A 22,488-nucleotide genomic window follows, 5' to 3' on the forward strand; every position below is an offset into this window, starting at 1 on the left:
AACTTTTCCAAGTCATGGTGGCTAGGGTGGCAAGGCTAAAAGCTAAAACCTTCCCAAAATATCATCTTCAACAATGTGATTGTTCTGGAATCTTAGCCTTGTCGCATAATAGTCTATGTCGCAACAAGTTTCGTCAAGAAGTTTCAATAACAAGTTTCGTCATCAAGTTTCAAAAACAAATTTCTGCAACAAGCTTCTGAACAAGTTTCATCAACAAGTGTTCGCAACAAGTTTCGTCAACAACATTCCACAACAAGTTTCGTCAACAAGTTTCAACACGTTTCGTTAACAAGTTTCAATAACAAATTTCAACAACAAGTTTCGTCAAAGAGTTTCCGCAACAAGTTAAAAGAAGTTCAGCACTTCAGCCGTTCCGAACAAAGATTGGCCCGTTCAAACACAGACAAAAATTTTAAAAACTTGTGATTCTGTTACGGTACCTACATTTTTCAAATAACCATACCTATTATGAGCTTAATATGAAGTACTAAGTAGTTAGTTACGCATTGTGAGTTTGTTAAACATTTTATTGGTTTTGATAGCGTAAACACAGTTCAAATATTTACAATTCACCCGGGATGGTTTATTTCCAAGTCGAAATTACGAGAGACAAGGCCATGCAGACGAGCCGCCCATCAACTTCCAAGTTCTTTGGTGGCTGGCTAGACTGTAGCACGAGTGTTTCGTAGCTTTTATTTCTGGTCGGTGTTTCGTAGAGTCTCGTAGACTGTGCTCGTAGACTTCGAACAGAGTGCACCGTGAACAAGGTATTGTTATCAGTGACAACAAAAAGTAAATAAAAAAAAAATTTGATAGGTAACCTCACCTTGGAGGGCATAATCAATGGAATCATTTTGTCAACAAATTGAATGTTGATTCATTAAATGTTAATAAAATAACGTAAATTCGTGTGCTTCATTATTTAAAGAAACCACGTGTTACGTGCTGTGATAGTTAACTTAAGATACTTAGTAATATAGTAAAAAAATTACAAAGAAAATGTCATAAAAAGTAAAACAATTTAAAAAACAAGTTTTGTGAGAAAAACAGGTACCTAGTATTTTTATGATTTTCGTTCATACTTTGTGCGTAAAAGTTGTAATAGTTTCTAGAGTGCAGTGCACAGAATACATTTACTCCAATTATTTATTTTATGGGTAGGTAGTGTTTCCTTAAAGGCTATAGTAGGTAATAAAAAGGTCGCATAGTTGTCTGTAATACAAACAAGTGGCCGTGATACTCAGGTGATACTATACTCGTGACACTGAATCATACATATTGATGAGTTTTTAAATTAAAAGATTAGTTTAACTGGTACAATAGTTTTTTAATAATGCTTTTGTCTGTGTGACTTAATTACCATTATGTTATGTTTTCAGTCTATATTCGAATCCCATTATTAAGTCAAAAATTACATGGTTAGATACCCTTTACATATAGAAACAATCACACACAATTATTACAAAACAGTCTAAGTACAACCGAATGGAAAAACCGGCCTAGTGCGAGTCAGGCTCGTGCAATGAGGATTCCGTACTACAGTCGTATTTTTTCGACATTTTGCACGATAATTCAAAAACTATGATGCATAAAAATCTATTTTAGAATGTACAGGTGAAGACCGTTCATATGATACCCCACTTGATATAGTTATCTTACTTCGAAAATTGAAAATACTAGTTATTAGTCCATGACCACAATTTAATGTTTTTTTGTGTGATCCAACCCTAAATTCACGGTTTTCAGATTTTTCCCCGAATGTTTGCTATAAGAACTACCTACCTGCCAAATTTCATGATTCTAGGTCAACGGGAAGTACCCTGTAGGTTTCTTGACAGACCGACAGACAGACAGACAGACAACAAAGTGATCCTATAAGGGTTCCGTTTTTCCTTTTGAGGTACGGAACCCTAAAAATGTGTGTAATCCATCCATATTAATATTATAAATGCAAAAGTGTGTCCGTCTGTCTGTTTGCTAGTTTTCATGGCCCATACATTTAACCGATTTGATAAAATTTGGTACAGAGATAGTTTGCATCCTAGGGATGGAGATATACTTTTATTCTGGAAACTAAAAGAGTTCCCTTGGGATTTATAAAAACCTAAATCCACCCAGATGAAGTCATGGACACCATCCAGTAATTAATAATTTCAAAGGCATTTTTAAGCTTTACATGACATATTTAATACAGTTTTGATTTAATAACTACCTCTATTATTATTATAGAATGGGCAACACCAGCAAAAAGCTGGCGGCAAAATGTACTCTCCTCACAAAAGAAGAGCCAAAGTATGTAGCGGCAACATTCAGAGCGGCCAGCAAGAACTCTGAGCGCATCCGGGAGGAGGACCTCATCGTGAGTGGCAAAGTAGACCCAGTATCATTAGAAGTTCGTTCATTTTATGTTCATTTTTATGTTTTAGTTTCCTTTGAGCTTGTTGCGGTGACTGCTTTCTATTACGTAGTTTTAGATGACTTAGATTAAGTAAAATTCCATACTAAATGAGTAATATTGTAAATGTGAAATGTGTGTGTGTCTGTCTGTCTGTCACCTTTTCATGACTCGGTTGCTGAATGTGTTGATGAATTTTGGCACAGAAAAATGCCTAGTTAAAAATTTGAAATTAGATTTTGAATAAATGTCAAAAATTGATTTGAACCTGCATTACCATGAGTTGGATCACAGTTCAAAGCTTTGTCACTAATTCAAGCTCATTATCACTTTTATATTATGTTGTATTTGTTTCATAAGTTTCTTACTTTACTTTTTAAGTAATTTTTTTTTTGATTCTTTATGTAGTCCTTTGTTTTTTAAGTATTTATTACATTTTTGTCATATATTTATGTTCTGTGCTCACTTCACCACATTATCTTTTGTGATTAACTTAAGTTGGAGTATGTGGGTATTTTTAGAAAGGCTCGCGACTGGCAGCTAAAGTCACGAGTCAGTTGTGTTCAGAATCAGTACCATTGTAAGCATTTAAATATCACTTGCTGACTGACGCTGACTTTATACACGGCATAATATTGTGCCTATATCAAATCTTTGAAAAGAGCAACTGCCGAGTTTCTTGCTGGTTCTTCTCGGTAAGAAAGCCATTCTGGACCAATGGTACTTAGATGCATTTTACGGTTCAAAGGTACTTGTAAAAGTTTATTTGAATCACTACCCATATTATGATAAATGCGAAAGTGTGTTTGTTTATTGGTTTATTGGTTTGTCCTTCAATCACGTCGCAACGGAGCAACGGGTCGACGTGATTTTTTGCATGGCTATAGATTAAGACCTGGAGAATGACATAGGCTACTTTACATCTCGGTGATTCAAAGAGTTCCCGCGGGATTTTTAAAAACCTGAATCCACGTGTACAAAGTTGCGGGCATCAGCTAGTAAAAAAATATTTTTATTCTAAAAGAAGTTAGAACTGTTCGTGTATAAGAGGCTTAACAGGTATACGTATAAGCGCCAAAGCACGCATTGCTGTCGCTAAATGCGGAATGCGGAGTTTCATGAAAGACGCAATTAGCCCCGTAGAACAGCTATTATTGGTTCCAGTAATAAACAAACTAACTTTACTCAAATGTTTATTGTTGGATAAACTAGATGTTGTTCTGTGTGCAGTCGTTAAGGTGACGCAGTACGCAGTAGTAAGGTATATAGAGGGTCTATATAGATATTCAACTCTACAGATCAGTATAGGTACCCTTATTATAAATGCGAAAGTGTGTTTGTTGTTGGTTTATTGGTTTGTTGGTTTGTCTTTCAATCACGTCGCAACGGAGCAACGGATCGACGTGATTATTTGCATGGGTATAGTTTAAAGCCTGGAGAGTGACATAGGCTACTTTTTATCCCGGGAAATCAAAGAGTTCCCACGGGATTTTTAAAGACCTAAATCCACGCGGTCGTCGCGGGCATCATCTAGTCTTATATAAATTTTCACATTCACATTTTTCACATTTGTACTACTGTAACGTAAGATTTTCATCCCTACATTGTCGATATATTTTCGTCTATACACACAAAACGCTTTGCGTCTAACCCCCAAACTCGAAAACTCAAAGCATTATTCAAAATGGGTACACTTTTTGATTGTCAATTATTAATTTGTAAGAAAGTGATAATTAATTACGTAAACTTAAAACTACGACGGTTCTAAACGCGTCCCTGGTCTGAGAAGGAGCCCACTCAGCCGGGTACTTATTCTTTTTATTATCACCATTTTTCAATATCACTTAAACTTATAACCTATTCGAATATTGGATGTATTTCTATCCTATCAATAAAATTGGTCAACGCTAACCGAAACTCAATCAACACGAGTCGAAGTCGTAATTCTGAGAAGTTGTTTGTTACTTTTGATTTACGACTCGCTAAATCGATGTTGAGGTGTATCGAATTTTACACGAGCATTTACACTTTTTGATTGTCAATCATTAATTTGTAAGAAAGTGATAATTAATTACGTTAACTTAAAATTAAAGCTACGACGGTTCTAAACGCGTCCCTGGTCTGAGAAGGAGCCCACTCAGCCTATCATCAAAATTGGTCAACGCTAACCGAAACTCAATCAACACGAGTCGAAGTCGTAATTCTGAGAAATTGTTTATTACTTTCGATTTACGATTCGCTAAATCGATGTTGAGGTGTAAACCTGGTTTTAAAATAAACTGCACGAATGGTATGGGTAATTTGCTTTTAAAATTGGTATTTGCCATTTGCATTTGCAATTTCGATTAGTTAACAAGAAGTAAACATGTAGCTCTGATAGCCTAATGGTTAGGACGTCCGCCTTTTAATCGGAGGTCGGGGATTCGATCCCGGGCACGCACCTCTAACTTTTCGGAGCTATGTGCGTTTTAAATAATTAAATATCATTTGCTTTAACGGTGAAGGAAAACATCGTGAGGAAACCTGCATGCCTGAGAGTTCTCCATAAAATATGTGTATGAAGTCTAACAATCCGCACATGGCCAGTGTGGTAGACTATGGCCAAAACCCTTCTCACTCTGAGAGGAGACCTGTGCTCTGTAGTGAGCTGGTGATGGGTTGATCATGATGATGAAACATGTAGCAGAATAGTCAGATCGCCGATCTGTCTATTTCTTAAAAGCGGTTAACTGCAAGTAGTAGTTTCGAGGTATGATGTGCACATTGAAAAAATTATGCGCTCACTGCGCTCACTAAATAAAGTATTTCTCTCTCCTAGTTTCTCCTTAAAAATAAGTCCTAGTTACGCTCATAATGTTTCGATATTTCCGACAAATTATAAGCTTTTACCTAATTAACAGCTCACAGTTAAATAATAATTAAATATCCATTTTTACACAATCATAAAGTGTGTCAGGTCATTAGGGATAGACTACTTTGCAGTGGCCACTCCTATCTAACCTTGACCAGTGACTACTATACATACCTTATATATACCTAGTCAGTTTTATTAGTTTCTATCAGTAGGTATGTTAATGGTATCATTTTAATCTAATCAAGATATCCTGAATATCAAATGTAGATAGGCTGAATAAGTCAATGTTTTATTAACCAACGCATCAAAAAATTTAAATATCATTTTGCAAGCTATAAAGAAGCCTATGTTAGAAGTTTCTCTGAAGGATTAGATTCGAAATGAACAGAATCGCAGGAGAAGCAATGTCACTGATGTAGTATACCAGCAAGTTGACGTGCCAGTTTGCAAGCGCTTGCACTGTTTTAGTTTGGTGATATTTTTTTAAATTTATAGACTAATGCTTGGCTGCAATCAGACTTGCTGGCAAGTGATGATGCAGCCTAAGAAGGAGCGCGCTTGCCTAGAAGATGCCTATTCACTCTTGACTTGAAGGGGAAAACTGATATCAGAAGGCCTATTCACTCTTGACTTGAAGAGGAAAACTGATATCAGAAGGCCTATTCACTCTTGACTTGAAGAGGAAAAATGATATCAGAAGGCTTATTCACTCTTGACTTGAAAGGAAAAACTGATGCCAGAAGGGCGTTCCATATCCTAGCGGTTTGAATTTGAAATGAGAAGGAATATCGCTTCGTACGTGTCCGTGGAATTTCGACTTCGTACGGGTAACAACAATCAAATTAATTAACCGCAAAACCAGGAATAAACCATTTTGCAACTGGAACATAACTCAATTTCACAAACGTGTGTGACTTTGGCACTAACGACCTGGCTACATTGTTTGGGCAGCAATCGGTCCCATATATACATCGATGGTCCCATATACCTAAATCACTCGCAAACGAGTAAACAATCCTTACAACTGTGAATTGCGCTGCGCAGTTTGGTACTAGCTAGGAAAAATTGGCACGTGTTGGGGTTGAGTGATTTAAATAAATTTAAAATATTTAAAATATTATTATGTCATCATGTCAAAATTATTAATTACTAACTGATGCCTGCGACTTCGTTCGCGTGGATTTAGGTTTTTTTTAATCCCGTTGGAACTCGTTGATTTTCTAGGATAAAAAGTACATCTCTATACCTACCCATGCAAATAATCACGTCAATCCGTTGCACCGTTGCGACGTGATTAAAGGACAAACAAACACACTTTCGCATTTATAATAAGGGTACTGATTCAAATATCTATACATTATTTAAAATTTCAATTGTCATTTAAAAAGTCATCAACATTATAATATAATAACAATAAAACATTGAACTTCGAGTTCCAACTCTTTCTTGATGCTGCAGAGTACAGCACTCCTTAACCATATGGAGTCAGGAACTGCTGATACTATTGTAGATATCGAGTATTACTACCCATATACACAAAAGTGATGCTTGTTTGGTAGTTTGTTAGCGTCCATTAACCTTTCTGTGAATCCTACGGAATTTAACAAAAAACCGGCGAAGTGCGAGTCAGGCTCGCGCAACGAGGATTCCATACTAAAGTCGTATTTTTTCGACATTCTGCACGATAATTCAAAAAATATGATGCATAAAAATAAATAAAAATCTGTTTTAGAATGCACAGGTGAAGACCTTTCATATGATACCCCACTAGATATAGTTATCTTATTTCGAAAATTGAAAATACTAATTAGTATTAGTTAAGTAGAAGTTTTAGTTCATGACCAGAATTTAATTTTTTTTGTGTGATGTAACCACAAATTCACGGTTTTCAGATTTTTCCCCAAATGTCTGCTATAAGACCTGCCAAATTTCATGATTCTAGGTCTACGGGAAGTACCCTGTAGGTTTTTTGACAGACCGGCAAACAGACAGACAACTAAGTGATCCTATAAGGGTTCCGTTTTTCCTTTTGAGTTACGGAACCCTTAAAATGTATATTCTGTTTTAAAAGTAACGATTAGTTAATGTAAACAGTTTTCAATTAAGACGTTTCAACTGCAGACAGGGTACAGCTCACCACAATTACCATCAAGCGCATACAATGCTAAATCACTAATGGAAACATAAATTATTGAGGCCGGTGTAAACACGAGCTTCGGTTTGGGGAATACTGTTTGTTTTCTTCTCGAACAATGGCTAGAAAAATGTTTGGCTAGGTAGCCAAACATTTCATAGCGTTGGGCCATGGAATAAGCGATTCTTTGTAAGCGCTTCGTATTGGAATGAAGAGAAAACAAATCGAAATACAAAAATGGAATCGGAATGTCCTTCCAAAAATAATGACAGAAGTTGGATGAAAAATAATAATTAGAAAAAGCAAACTAAATTGATAAACAATTTATTATATCGTAATTTAATGATTCAGTTTATTCTGCAGAAAAGATCGAGTTGATTTTCGAAAGATCGACTTCAAACCATTGTTTTTCTCGCGGGCAGCAGCTAGTTTATCTATATCTTTGTCCCTTGTATTTTTCTCCCCTTTCTGGGAAAAACGTTTACGAACACGCGGATCTCCGCGTGCCTCGCGCTTCGGATCCACTCTCAAACACTCCCTGGTCCTCGACCACGGTGCCAAGCTGTTCCGCCTCTTATGCCATATAGTATAGTTTACTAGGCCAGTGGCCGCCGCCGGATGACGTCACTGAAACAAGATGGCATGTTTCTGATTTCTGATTCGAACCGCTAAGATTTGGAACACCCTTCCAGCATCAGTTTTCCCCTCCAATTATAATATGGGTACCTTCAAGTCAAGAGTGAATAGGCATCTTCTAGACAAGCGCGCTCCATCTTAGGCTGCATCATCACTTGCCACCAGGTCTGATTGCAGTCAAGCGCTAGTCTATAAATTAAAAAAAAAATGTTTTCCTATAGAACGTAATTATTCCACCGGAAACCAGAGCTTTATAAAATCCAAAGAAAGAAGTGAGTGCTGAGGACTGATCCCGTATTTCGTGGCCAAACTCTGATACAATGCAGCTAATCTATTGTTATGGACTAAGAGTGAAGGAAACCATGCTCAGCGCGTAAATATTGGAGATCGCTATGAAATATGGCGCGCAGTTTTTATATGGATTTTTCCAGTAAATAAGAATAGAGTGTACTACAGTTATTTTGGAAGTAAATTTAACATAGTCAGGTGGAAAATATTCCCGAAAACATTTTTTTTTAATTAGATATGCCAACGATAAATTGTAACAACATTCACAATAATTAAAAACAGGTCACAAACAATTCTAGTACTACTACAATCATCAATTATAGGCATATACAGCATTACGTAGGTCTCTGGTTCAAATTGAATTACCAATAAGATACATCTCCAACTTTTGCAATCTTTTAACATTAACAACTAACTAATTGATACAACTATTATCTACCTACATCTAAATTAACATATACAAAACATGTGGAATATTATAGAAGAATGTGAAAGATTTGCTCTTATTAGCCATTTTAATCATGACTAATACTCCCCTTTTCCCTCCAAATAAAGCGTAAAGCTTCTGCTAGGAGTGGGTAGGCACAAAGAAAAATTATTCGGTTGACACAAACACAACACACAAAGTTCTTTACAAGATCAACTCAAATATTCACTAATTTTATTTTAATTGTACTTAATTATAATTTAATTGTAATTTAATATACTTAATTGTACAATTTATTATAATACAAATTATATTAGAGCGTCCTTACGCCGCTTTTTGACAAAGTCGAAGATCACACTCATAATAATCAGTTAATCACGCATAATATAAATTTGGTATGACGTGACATCAACACTAAATAAAGATAATTTCATAGTTATATATGCAACTCTTGTATAAAGAGGGGCATTAAAACACGAAAGTCGGTTTATCACACGAGGCGATGCAATGCCGAGCGTGATAATAGTATGACTTGAGTGTTTTAATACCTAGTTATCAACAGTTGCATACAAGACTTTATCTACACCCATAATATTATGAATCCTCTATAAAAAATTCTGAAACAGTTAGCTTATTGCCAACATTAAAACACCCAATATCTTAATAACCATTAAAGCATTCAAACGAGTGTTATAATGTTGTACTGAATTTCATTATAACACTCCTGTGAAAAAGAAACAGCGCTATACTGCTGGCATAAATCTGTCTCGTTATGCCAGCAGTATAGCGCTGTCTCTTTTATAGAGGATTTAAAGTATGGGCGTAGATAAAATAATTAAATTAGCCCGTTTAAAATATCCTCACGACAGTAACCCATGAGCCTCCATATATGGTCCAACTATAATGAATACAATATATACTTATGTACCAGGAAAACAGAAATGTAAAGAAGATTTATTGGTCGTATATTTTAATAGGCTCTGCAATTTTTGCTTATCGAACTTTATATACTTAGATCGACACGATCTTTAACGATCAAAAGAGGAAGAGGTTCTTTTAAATTACCTGCAATTTGGACATGCTTATTAACATCGATATTAATGACGATATAAATACGAAGTAATATATAAGTCTATGCTTATTAAGTACTAGGTAATGCCCGCGACTTCGTACGAGTAGATTTAGGTTTAAAAAATCCCGTGGGAACTCTTTGATTTTCCAGGATAATAAGTAGCCTATGTTACACTTCAGCTCTAAGCTTCACAATTCATTACGAGAGTTCTTTGATGAAAAAATTGGCAGGTAAAGCTGTGATAGCCTAGTGGTTAGGACGTCCGCCTTCTAATCGAAGGTCGGGGGTTCGATCCCGGGCACGCACCTCTACTTTTCGGACCTATGTGCTTTTAAGTAATTATAAGTATCACTTGCTTTAACGGTAAAGGAAAACATCGTGAGGAAACCTGCATGCCTGAGAGTTCTCCATAATTTTCTCAAAGGTGTGTGAAGTCTACCAATCCGCACATGGCCAGAGTGGTAGACTATGGCCAAACCCTTCTCACTCTGAAAGGAGACCCATGCTCTGAAGTGAACCGGCGATGGGTTGATCATAATGATGATGATGACGTGTAAAAAAATAAAAAGTACTAAGTACATATATCGATATAAATGACAAGATATGCCCAAGCGAACAAAATTTTTCACGGTTTTGGAACCAAATAAATCAGCGCCACCCTCTTAGATACTAATGAACGACCCGTTTGAAATCCAGACGTCACTGAGGTTGCATTGGTGCTAAATCACCAATGAGTCGGTGCCATTTTGTTTGTTAAATGACTCTGTCCATATTGGTTCAAAATCTCTAGCTTAGAATAGAATAGAATTGAATAGATTATTTTTCCGACCCAAATGTCGACCAATAGAATTGCACCATTCGACGTCACGTGGTACAACCTACATGGTATTATACTGATAATTTTTTGAAAATTTTCTCTGGTAGTTGAAGTCCACACGTCAAACTGACAGGTTGAATTCAATTGTGAAAATTGGAGTGAAAAGCTCTTGTGGTATTATAAGTGAATGTTTTTTTATTCAAGTAAACTTTTTAAAAGTGCTTATGAATAGTCAGGTTTAATTTACCACTGGTTCGGAATGCCGTTCCTACCGAGAAGAACCAGCAAGAAACTCGGCGGTTGCTCTTTTTAATTTTTCAATTTACAATGTTATTACACCGTACTATACAAGCCATTGCAGCCCCGTGCAATGTATGTTATGTTTGTAGAAATTCTGGGGTCCGCAAATAGACCCGCGGCTGGCGCAGTACCTTACCAACTTCCTGTTCGGCTCGGGCCCGCAGAAGTCGGCCACGGTGGACTTCAATCGGTTCGCGGAGCTCTACGTATACAATGTACGAGGTATGCTCATTGCTCCCCCAACTATGTTTATATTGCAGGAAAGAGCTATTCCTTTAATTTATAAGAACGCTGCTAGCCATCCGAGAGTCGCGGTGCTCAGAATCAGTACAATTGGTACTGATTCTGAGCACAACCTAATTTTAGAGTATTCGCATCCTCTTCTTACTAATGTAATATAAAAAGGACAGACGCAGTTTGACAGTTTTAAATTTAATTTTTAGATGGTAAAACCCGTGATATTAGCGCACAGTCGCGAGCCTACTGTTTAAATTTGTAGCGTGCACTAATATTTAGAGTCTTTAAATGTAAAATTCATGTTCTGTCCCTTTTTAGCATGGTTAAAAAGAAAAGGATGCAGATACTCTAAATTTAGTTTAGAAAAAGACAACGGAATCGGTGCCAATATAACTATTCATCCGACAGTACGAGTCTTGCGGTCGTATAGGTATATTCCACTTTGATCTTTTTGATTATTTTCTGATGTTTCAGGTACAGTGGAAGAAAGGATGATAGTGATATACAACTGTCTCGGTATGGATTATAACGAAGACGTGGAACTGCCATATCAGCTGTTAAAAGAGGTATTTGTTATATTGATTTACTTGTTCAGACTCGATTTATAGGGCTACGTACCCATCCGTCCGTCTGTCTGTCAGCGTGTTGTATCTCATGAACTGATAGGCGGTAGCGGTAGGTAGAGAGCTCAAATATTCACAGAGTGTGTATTGCCACTATAACAAAAAACAATAAAAATTCCAATATGGCTGCCGTGAAAAAATATGACGTAATACAGTAGTATATCTTGTACGATAGAACCGTAGACTGAATAAAAAGCTAGACTAAAGTACTGTGTAACCGCGACTGAGATAGCGATAGCCCGACGTAACTAATAATAACACGACAATTACCATTGTTTAGTAGTCAATATTTGTATTAACTGATCAACATGATTTGTATTAAACGTTTTTTATGTGAAAACGAGTAATTAACTAATGAGAAATACAATGATGCCACAAATTCTCAAAGTTTGTTTTGCAACTAAAGTTGTATTCCTTGAAAAAAATCGTCTGCGTCTCTGTTTATCACATTCTTCTTATCTATCGTAACTTTTATCTGTACTCTCTTTTTAGTGTGAATGAGAAAGCAAACGTTCCTTTGTCTAGATTTTTTACTCCGTCTACTGATAGAACGGAACCCTTCGTGTGTGAGTCCGACTCGCACTTGACTGGTTTTTTGTGCAATGTGCGTGACCTGGCGGGACGTAAGACAGAACGGACTGTGTATATAGGCATCTTAGGCTGAGATCTATAGAGCGCACTCTGACTTTGCTTAGACTTCTCTCTCTCTCTCTCTCCGGTCGTTCCTTCATTGCTGGAGATCGTGGTCCTGGCAAACTTCCCTCGAATGGATTATCTGTTTACACCGGCTTCTGTTGGTGGCCATTTTCACTATGTGATAAAATCCACACCTGCTAGATCCCTTTAACTGGTCCGACCACCTAGTTGGTGAGCGGCCTCTCGCTCTTTTGCCCTCCTTTTTTCCTTTGCTTAGACTTAAGACAGTTAAAACGAGACAGAGCTATATCCGTCACATAAATCTGTCTCGTTTTAACTCAATCTTAAGTTTGAGCAAAGTCAAAGTGCGCTCTATAGATTTCAGCATAAGTTTCAATCCTAAATTAATCATTTCAGTATTGCGAAAGCATAGTATCAACATATATAAAGATGGTGAAAACGTCTTCGTCCAAACGTGTTAGAACATGGCAGGACAAGGGGTTCAGGGCTAGCGCGTCCAACGTGCAGGCGCTAGGCGAGGCCGTAGCCGCCACCGTCGGCGGGGACTTGGACTCGCCGCAGCATCATTGTACTGCTGCACAGTTGACTAAATGGTATGTTCTTCCTTATAGTCTGTAGTAGTATTGCTGAGGGTCGTGACTCCTTCACATTAATCACAAAATGGCAGGACTTCTCTTGGGATAATAGTGCGGTGGGTTCCCAGATCCTTCCACATACAACACAAATTTCAAACCCCTATTTCACCCTCTTAGGAGTCGAATTTAAAAAAAATCCTTTCTTAGCGGATGCCTACGTCATAATAGCTATCTGCATGCCAAAACCCTGAGCTGTGCATTGATAGATCAGTCAGTCAGTCAGTCAGTTTTTCCTTTTATATATATAGGAATATATGCAGATAGATATACGTTTTAATTTTGTCCCAAATCGCCTAATTGGTTAAACTATGTATTGCGTCATTGTCCATATCATGTCCATCAGGTTTGATCGTGGTCAAGCGTGCGCCTATAATGAATAAATAAAATAAAATAATATATATATATATATATATATATATATATATATATATTGTTTGCAGGTTACAAGGCAACGTCCTTCTCAAGCAACTGGCTGAGCTGGTGTACGTGAACCTGTACGGCATCAACAAAAAAGCAGGAGACGAGAGTCCCACGCCTCTACCACCCGCGGCGCCATCTTTGCTTCCCGCTTCTGATGGTACCTAACACTTTTTTTTAAATCAATACTCCTTTGTTGAACACACATGAGACCATGACAGAGCTTATTCCAGCGCTTCTCTTGCTTGAGGTCTTTGGCTATAATGCTCAAGTATTGACTCTTTCATGACTCAGCTACTGCATTCAGAAAAAACTCTTCGATCATTTAACGGTGGGTTGATCTTATAAGTAACTATTGGCTGACTTGAAAATATGTAGTTTAAAATAAATTACTGACCTGTTAATTTATAATTATATTTATATAGCTTTAATTAATGCTATTGCTAAATGCTAAGTATTAGTCATAATATTAAGTTTACTTGGCATAATAATCGAAAATGTTGTGTACACTTATTATCGACTAGCTGAATGCCCGCGACTTCGTCTGCGTGGAATAAGGTTTTGAAAAATCCCGTGGGAACTCTTTGATTTTCCGGGATAAAAAGTAGCCTATGTCTACCAAACCACTAGACTGGAAACATTTCACATTAAATCCGAGTCAAAAACTACCTTTTTAACTTTGTTCCAGGTCTAGAAGCAATGCCAGACTATCCCGCGTTCATAGATCTATCTCACATCGTCTGGATAAACAGCCATCTGCCCCGGCAGTACCAGCACAAGTGGCGGTTCCTCTTCTCCACCAACATACACGGAGAATCATTCTCCACCATGACCGGTTAGTTTCGTGGGGTTCGGAGGGGTTTCCGTGGGGTTCGGAGAGGTTTTTAGGGTTCCGTACTTCAAAAGGAAAACGGAACCCTTATAGGATCACTTTGTTGTTTGTCTGCCTGTCTGTCTGTCTGTCGGTCTGTCAAGAAACCTACAGGGTACTTACCGTTGACCTAGAATCATGAAATTTGGCAGGTAGGTAGGTCTTACAGCAGACATTCGGGGAAAAATCTAAAAACCATGAATTTGTGGTTACATCACACAAAAAAAAATTAAATTGTGGTCATGAACAAAGATTGCTATTTTCAACTTTCAAAGTAAGATTACTATACCAAGTGGGGTATCATATGATAGGGCTTTACTTGTACATTCTAAAACAGATTTTATTTATTTTTAAGCATAATAGTTTTTGATTTATCGTGCAAAATGTCGATATAATACGAATGTAGTACGGAACACTTAGTTAGTGCGCGAGTTAACTTGCACTTGGCCGGTTTTTAATATTAGTATGGATTTTCACTATAGGTTTTTCTCTTGCTATATCCCCTAGGTAGAGTCATAGACCAGGGTCCCTCAGTGATAATCCTGGAGGATTCATCAGGCTACATATTCGGGGGCTTCGCCACCGCGTCGTGGAGCTTCGGGCCCAACTTCACAGGCACCGACGACTCCTTCCTCTTCACGTGCGCGCCCAAAATGAGGGTGTACCCCGCCACCAACTATAACGACCATTACCAGTACCTCAACCATCATACGAAGACGCTGCCCAATGGGTTGGTAAGTCATCATCATCATCATAATCATCAACCGATAGACGTCCACTGCTAGACATAGGTCTTTTGCAGTGGCGTGCAGGTCATAGAGGCATAAATGCACTGCTTACCCCAATTGTAATAGCTCAATGCATATTTTTCAATATGACCTGCATGTAAACAGGTTCCTACTAACTAATGCCTACCCTGGCTTCGAACACTGTGCACGCCACTGGTCTTTTGTCTTGCGCCGCCTGAATCCAGCGACTCCCTGCGACTCGTCTGATGTCGTCCGTCCACCTAGTGGGGGGTCTTCCAACACTGCGTCTTCCGGTGCGAGGTCGCCATTCCAGCACCTTGGGACCCCAACGTCTATCGGTTTTACGAACTATGTGCCCTGCCCATTGTCACTTCAGCTTCGAAACCCGTTGAGCTATGTCGGTTAGTCTAGTTCTCCTACGGATCTCCTCATTTTTAATTTGATCAGCTCTATATGCAGGCACACAAATGTATTTACAAACGTAAAATTCTAAAATATGATGTTATTGTTCAGTGCACCCTTTGCTTCCCCAGCTCATGGGAGGTCAGTTCCAGTTCGGCGGCATCTGGGTCAGCGCGGAACCCTTCGGCGAAGGAGCCTCGGCGGAGTCCTGCAGCACCTTCCGAGGGTAAGGCGAGTATTAGTTTTTACGGGTTGATTCCTGCGATTTTGTCTGTGTCATATTTCTGCTATCCTGTATAAGTCCCGCAAATTGTTATTTCGCTGGAACCATGTCTCATTAACATCGAAATGAGTCATTTTGACGTCATTTGACGTATATTTAAGTAAAAATATACTATCAGCTCGAAACTTTAGTCTAGTGTTGACGTCACTAAAATGGCGACCATGCGCATTAGCAATTTGCGGGGCTTAAAAAGTTACTGTTTTGCGATAAAAAGAATCATATTACCTCTACAAAGTGTTTACTGTCTTTCTTCAATATTGGTTGAGTTGTTTGAGATGAAACAGTGACAGACCGACATTATTGAAAGGAGGAACGAAAAACGTTTATTTTTTTTGATTTTGTGCCACACATCACATACCCAAGAGTTGGTTATCGGCCCTTCTTACATTACGATACTTACAGACGACTAGTACCCTACGCGAGTCTCGAAGATGAGTCGCTGAGGAGTATCTCACATACTGTATGGTGATTCGCACAACTCGCTACCGGTATCCTACGCGTCTGCTACTAGTCTCGCGATACCCACCTTGTCGTCGCTCGCGCGTTGCGTCTCCTACGATTCTCGGCAAAATGGCGGATCAGCAGTTCGACATTAAAGTTCGAATTCTTTGTTTTTAGTAGCATAATGTACGAAGTTCAAGTAGCGAACATGTATTCTACTAGCATGCGACTGCGGCATCGTCTCTTGCGAGTATCACAATGTATGAAGGGCCATCCTGGGGATTCCTCCATTTGCATTTGCTTGCCCATAAAAATACGAGCACGCATTTAGAATATGACGAAGAAATTTTATTATATATTGTACGGCAATCGAATCTTTAAGATAGAAAAACGAAGCCTTTATTGCTACAAGAATTTTTTACAGGCAATCTTTGGTGAAAATGTACTTGAATTTATTATATAATTTGATATCTGCTAGGTACCGCCGCCTCAGCAAAGAGCCTACATTCCGTATCCGGAATCTGGAAGTTTGGGGAGTTGGAGACAAGCCGGCCCTAGATAAAGATGAGGTAAGATACCTACTAACAGTAATTCATATTATACTAACTAATCGGTGATTTAAACTAGTTTCGTAGAGATAAAACCTCCAATAATCTAAAATCCCTCGTCTACAACAAGAAACTCTTTTGGTTTATGACTCCTTGGTACTTTTTCAGTAAAACTAAAGAAATGGAGATATTTAACTAAAAAAACTGATAGGACCAAATCTTCATCTCTGAAAATTGACAGAAGAAGGGTTTCCTTCTGACAAATCTTCTTGTCCTGTACATAGTTAATTTAAATTCACTGTTCATGATTTATGTACAATCGAATAACTAATAAAAAGAATACCCGGCTAAGTTTGTTGTGTGCTCTTCTCAGACCTGGGCGCGTTTGGAACCCTCGTAGCTTTAGTTTTCATTCCCAGAGGCCTACAATGTCGGAACGCAAGAGCGTGCTAGACACGCGTAGGTTTGAACGCCAGTTTATGCAGCTGCTGAGCAAACAGACCGCGAGCGATGGACTCGTACTAAGGGACAGCTCTGTTTTATGATTGCCTAATAGTTTATAAGTTAAAACAGTAGAAATAAGGACAAAATAATCTTCAGAGAGGCTTGTGAAACGATTTTTTTTATATTATGTGGGCTTGCGCTTAACGACATCTCTTGAGAAACAGAGCAATGATGAGGTCTAGGTGAGCGCGCTTGGCTAGAAAGTGGATGACACTTCTTGTCCTGAAAGTTGTTAATTTAGTTCACTGTTCACGATTTATGTACAATCGAATTACCATCGAGATCTGGTTGAGATTCTTTCTAAGCGACTTTATGGGTTTTAAATAAGTTTAAATACATATCAAAAATTGCGTAACCGGCAGGAATCGAACCTGCATCTTCTGGGTTCGCGCCCGATGCCTTGACCACTCGGCCACGGTCTCGCTTACTGCCAGTGACGAAATTCGTGATACGTATGTTAACTCAGTACTGAAGCGACTGTTTATGGGTTTTCTCCAATAATTTCTACAATTTGTCCTACCATCTCCTAATATCCTCATCCCCCTTGAATCCCAGAGGCCTACAGTGTCGGAACGCAAGAGCGTGCTAGACACGCGTAAGTCGGAGCGTCAGTTTCTGGAGATGCTGGGCAAACAGCCCGCGAGCGATGGACTGAGGGACGGCTCTGATTTATGAGTACCTGGTACTTTGAAGTGTATTTCTACAAATATTCGTAATAAACCCTTGTCGTAGTATAAATATTATTTAGTTAGTAATAGTCCCGCAAATTGCTATTGCGCTGGATCCATGTCTCATTAACATCGAAATGACGTCATTTGACGTATATTTAAGTAAAAATATACCATCAGCTCGAAACTTCAGTCTAGTGCTGACGTCACTAAAATTACAGCCACGCCCATTAGCAATTTGCGGGACATTAGAAAAGAACAGCAACATCCATATTCGCAAACATTACTTCCATGTAAACTGATAAGTTAGATGTTTTTCAGTGTGTTAGGTATTTTTGTTGTGCGTGCGCATAGCATTGAATTACTATGCGTGCGCTGTGATTGGTCAACGTTTTATGCAACTTCCTGAACAACAAACCAACCAACAAATTTGTTGGGCGCACCAACAAAAATTTCTGAAAGGCCGGCAATGCATTGGTTCCTCTGGTACTGCAAATGTTCATGGGCGGCGGTAATCACTAAACATCAGTTTGCTCGCCATTTTTATTAAAAAGAACTTGTATAAACTATATAGTAGTTCTGCTTTCCAAAACCAAAAAGTAGAGTCTTGACTTATCATAAGTAGCAAATGCGGTCCTAATAAATAAATTCATTTTACTCGTACGTTATACAATGTAGAAAGGGAAAGTAAAAGGCAAAGAAACTAGAGTTATATTTGATTAGTACATCAAAGATAACTCTAGTTTCTTGTATTAGTATTCTTGAACAAATTAATTAATTTTGCACTTGAAGATCTTTTGAAACGAAGAAGCAGACAACCTGTAGCTATTTTTAATATAGGCTAGATAGAGTAGGCTCCTGCGGTACGGGAGGGTGACGGTGTTACATTATGTGTCCTAAACTTGTCTATGACAATATTAGTCTATAGTATAACGATAATAAAAGAAAGCCCTTGTCTATGGCAGGCGACGGGACAGGACGACGACCTATTTCATTTACTATCCCTAATGGGCAGATTACACCTACCGAGTACAGTGGCGAGTCAGTGTCCTCGGCCGAGTACTCGGTTGGTATAAACACTTTAAAGAGTGCAATTTCGCCGCAATTTCTCAGCCACAGCACTGTCTCGGCCGAGTGACATTTTACTGTCTCGCTTCACTACTCGGTAGGTGTAATCTGCCCATAACTTTTAATAAAACTAACCCTCTAACAAATAAACCTGGAATAGCGGTGGAATAGTTATACTCTGTTTTGTCTTTCTCTCTCATCAGTAATTTGACATTTGAAGGAAAAAACAAAACAGAGTATAACTATTACGCCGCTATTCCAGGTTTATTTGTTAGAGGGTAAAAGTATAACAGACAGTTGTCACAAGTTGACGAATCACTGAGCTCTCGCGTCACGTCGCGTCGTCACACCCCTCTCGCACCGCTCCACTACCGCAGGAACCTCCTCAGTTATATGTGTTATGCCTGTAGTAGGTACAATCAAAAGTAGAATTACTTTACATAATATCAGTGTAATACGTTTAAAACACTTTTGGTACTCTATCCGCTGAAAGAAGTTAGTAGAGCGTTCTTTCCCATACAAGTGATAGAGACAAAAAATGACAGTGGGCGTTAACCAATTTGAGACACCAACCAATCATAAACATTTTTTTTAAACATTCGCAATTAAATTGGAAAATGTTTTCAAAAAACATTTGCAATTCAATTAGTTTTGTTTGTCAATTGGTTGGTGACTCAAACTGGTTCGCGCCCACTGAGATTTTTGTCTCTATCATGTGTATAGGATTACGTAACAGAGAGAGCGCTATACTAACTTCTTTCCGCGAATAGAGTATAACATTAAACAAGTTGATTTGATCGTTTCTTTGGCTTAAATGTTTTATGATCTGCAGGACGAACGCGACATGAGCATATTGGATACGAACCCTGACGCGAAGGCGATCCTCGAGATGGCGGGCCGCACGCGGCATAGTGAGGGCCTCCGAGAGGAGCCGCCGTTATAAACGTGAGTATAAGTCCCACAAATTGCTATTGCGCTGGAACCATGACGTCAGCCGAAATAAAAATATACCATCAGCTCGAAACTTCAGTCTAGTGCTGACGTCACTAAAATGGCGGCCACACGCATTAGAAATTTGCGTCACTTATAACAACATTTTCTACTAACTCATTAGCTTTTCTAGATAAATATTGCATGAAAAATTATTGAAGTAAAATTATTCACAGTATTTAGTATCTACCGAGTATTACATTTTCCGCCACGATTTTTGGATTCCCGTTGGAATTTCATTCCGAACCAGTGGTAAATTAAAACTACCCGACGAATCGAAAGCGCTTGTAAAAAGTCTACTTGAATAAAAACATATTCTATTCTATTCTATTTGAAATGCATTTCCTTTAATTATACTTTTCGTGTTTTCAGATAAATACGAGACTGCAAGGTATTGTAGTACAAGCACAATATCAATTACAACATGCGTTATGGTGCGAAAGTTAACAAGTCTTCTCTTTCGCACATGACTAGTCATTCGATATTGAAAAGAAATTAATGTCCAAATAGAGAGAGAGAGAGAGATCCAGCGCGTGCCAGACCTTCCTTATTTTATAAACGCTGAAAGTTTCTCTGCGTATTGTACCCAACACTAGTTTGGATGTTTGTTTGGATTATGGTGGCTTTGGGAGATAACAGGTAATAAAGGTGTAAAAAAAATCTTACGTCAAAGTATAAATAAAAGTATAAAACAGTACAATAAAAACAGTATAATAAAAAGTATAAACAAAAGTATAAAGTCTAATTTTTTCATGTTTTCTTCGGAGTAGTATTAGAAATCACGTCATGCATTGCCAAACACTTAGTCTGAGATCTATAGAGCGCACTTTGACTTTGCTCAGACTTAAGATTCAGTTAACACGAGACAGATTTATGCTAGAGATATACGTTCTCGTATCTCGTTTTAACTCTGTCTTAAGTCTAAGCAAAGTCAGAGTGCGCTCTATAGATTTCACGCTTAGTGTCGTGGGAACCCCAGACACCCGTAAACGTTAATAATTTATTAAACTAAAGGTGTCGGGCAGGGGGTTGCCACCATACTAAATGTCTGGCAATCCACGACATGATTTATAATACTACTCTGAAAAAGATTAAGATTTTTTACATCTTTATTATTACCTGTTATCTCCCAAAGCCATCATGATCCAAACAAACGTTCCTTCCAGTGTTAGGGACAATAGGCAGAGAAACTTTCAGCTTCTATAAAATAAGAAAGGTCTGGCACGCGCTGGCTCTTGAGCCAAAATATAATATAGTGTAAAATATTTATTTAAACTATTTATTTATTGTTGTACAATGGATGTAAATGTACAATATAAAATGGATATTGTACATAACTAATGTATGTTACCACTACAGTTCAAATAATGCTTAATTTTTATTTATTTAAAATCATTTTATTTCATTTTTTTCACCTTATTCTTAAAGGTCTTAGGGTAAATATAATGAACTTAATTTTTTTTAATCTGTATAATTTAGTGAATCTGTTTAAATTTTAAAAAATAAGATTCGTTTAGCGGCGGTTACGCACTAATCCGATCCGAGTCCGTGAAAATACGTTCCTTTTTGTTTTGTATGGGAGCCTATGATATAGGTATGTCGTAGATAATCGCTGGTATTCTCACGGATGACGGATAGAACTCTGATGACGGAAGTGCAGTTCGTAATTGCCGTTATACAGTCAAATTGGGTAACATTTGAGTCAAATGATATAATATGGATGATGACTTCTAGTCAAATCAGCGACTTTTTATGAAACGTCAAAACGCTCGCTCAGTACGGGAGCTTGTATGAAATACATAGATGTTACGTCATAAACATTTCACGTACTTTTAATTAAAGCGATGATTTAAAGTTAGCAAACTTAAAACTAGCAGCAGATGTGGATTTTAAAAATTTTGGACGACCGTCTATTTAATACTTAGGTAGGTACTATTTTGTGAATGTACTAGTCGTAGGTACGCGTTATAAGTGTATACGTGATATGAATATCCAAAACTTAAGTGCCAAGGGATATCAAACCTTATTTGTATGTAATAAGTAGGTAGTGAATATTGTAATTACTTATTTGTTTTTCGCACAAATTTCGATGTCATGTCGCACATTCCTTCATTGTTTAATAACATTAACTACTTACTGTATTGGCTGGCAACACTTTTGATATCATTTGTTTTTTTAAATTCAGATACAAGTTAAAACTTGTCTGGAATTTCACCTGGCGGTAAGTGATGGTGCAATCTAAAATGTAAGCGGACCAACCTGGAAGGAGTATGGCAGTTTTTATTGAACCCATACCCCTTTGGTTTCTACACGGCATCGTACCAAAACGCTAAATCACTAGGCGGCACGGCTTTGCCGGTAGGGTGGTAACTAGCCACGACCGAAGCCTCCCATGAAGCTTATGAAATTTCAAACCCCTGCCGTGAATCGAACCCGGGACCGCCCACTAACAAGACCACAGCGCTTACCACT

At 38.0% G+C, this 22,488-nt stretch overlaps 2 protein-coding genes across 6 annotated transcripts in view; one reads left to right on the forward strand and one right to left on the reverse strand.

Moving 5' to 3' along the window:
- LOC138402586 (uncharacterized) overlaps window positions 1–22,488 on the reverse strand; it is a 217,198-nt gene that overhangs the window by 21,596 nt on the left and 173,114 nt on the right. The gene's annotated exons all lie outside the window — the stretch shown is intronic.
- Window positions 352–21,574, forward strand: LOC117983546 (MTOR-associated protein MEAK7). 5 transcript variants are annotated; one of them, XM_069499777.1, is made up of 12 exons: window positions 352–436; window positions 2,230–2,392; window positions 11,013–11,145; window positions 11,635–11,726; window positions 12,837–13,033; window positions 13,516–13,652; window positions 14,181–14,327; window positions 14,871–15,097; window positions 15,646–15,740; window positions 16,717–16,807; window positions 19,859–19,971; window positions 20,389–21,574. In XM_069499777.1, the coding sequence occupies exons 2-11, from the start codon at window positions 2,231–2,233 to the stop codon at window positions 19,967–19,969; spliced, it is 1,392 nt and encodes a 463-aa protein (XP_069355878.1). In that variant the 5' UTR covers window positions 352–436; window position 2,230; the 3' UTR covers window positions 19,970–19,971; window positions 20,389–21,574. The 5 variants fall into 5 exon arrangements, with proteins under 5 accessions (XP_069355878.1, XP_069355876.1, XP_069355879.1 ...); XM_069499775.1 differs by lacking the exon at window positions 352–436 and adding an exon at window positions 592–767; XM_069499778.1 differs by lacking the exon at window positions 352–436 and adding an exon at window positions 594–767 and having other exon boundaries at window positions 2,230–2,359.

This window comes from Maniola hyperantus, chromosome 7, assembly GCF_902806685.2.
Source record: "Maniola hyperantus chromosome 7, iAphHyp1.2, whole genome shotgun sequence".
Classification (NCBI taxonomy): Eukaryota; Metazoa; Arthropoda; class Insecta; order Lepidoptera; family Nymphalidae; genus Maniola; species Maniola hyperantus.

Bases quoted from the DNA above. Each gene is read 5' to 3' on its own strand.
- LOC117983546 (XM_069499777.1), top strand. From the start codon at position 2,231: ATGGGCAACACCAGCAAAAAGCTGGCGGCAAAATGTACTCTCCTCACA. The intron at 11,146-11,634 runs GTATGCTCATTG...CTGATGTTTCAG, and splicing joins CTACGTATACAATGTACGAG to GTACAGTGGAAGAAAGGATG. The intron at 11,727-12,836 runs GTATTTGTTATA...TAATCATTTCAG, and splicing joins CATATCAGCTGTTAAAAGAG to TATTGCGAAAGCATAGTATC.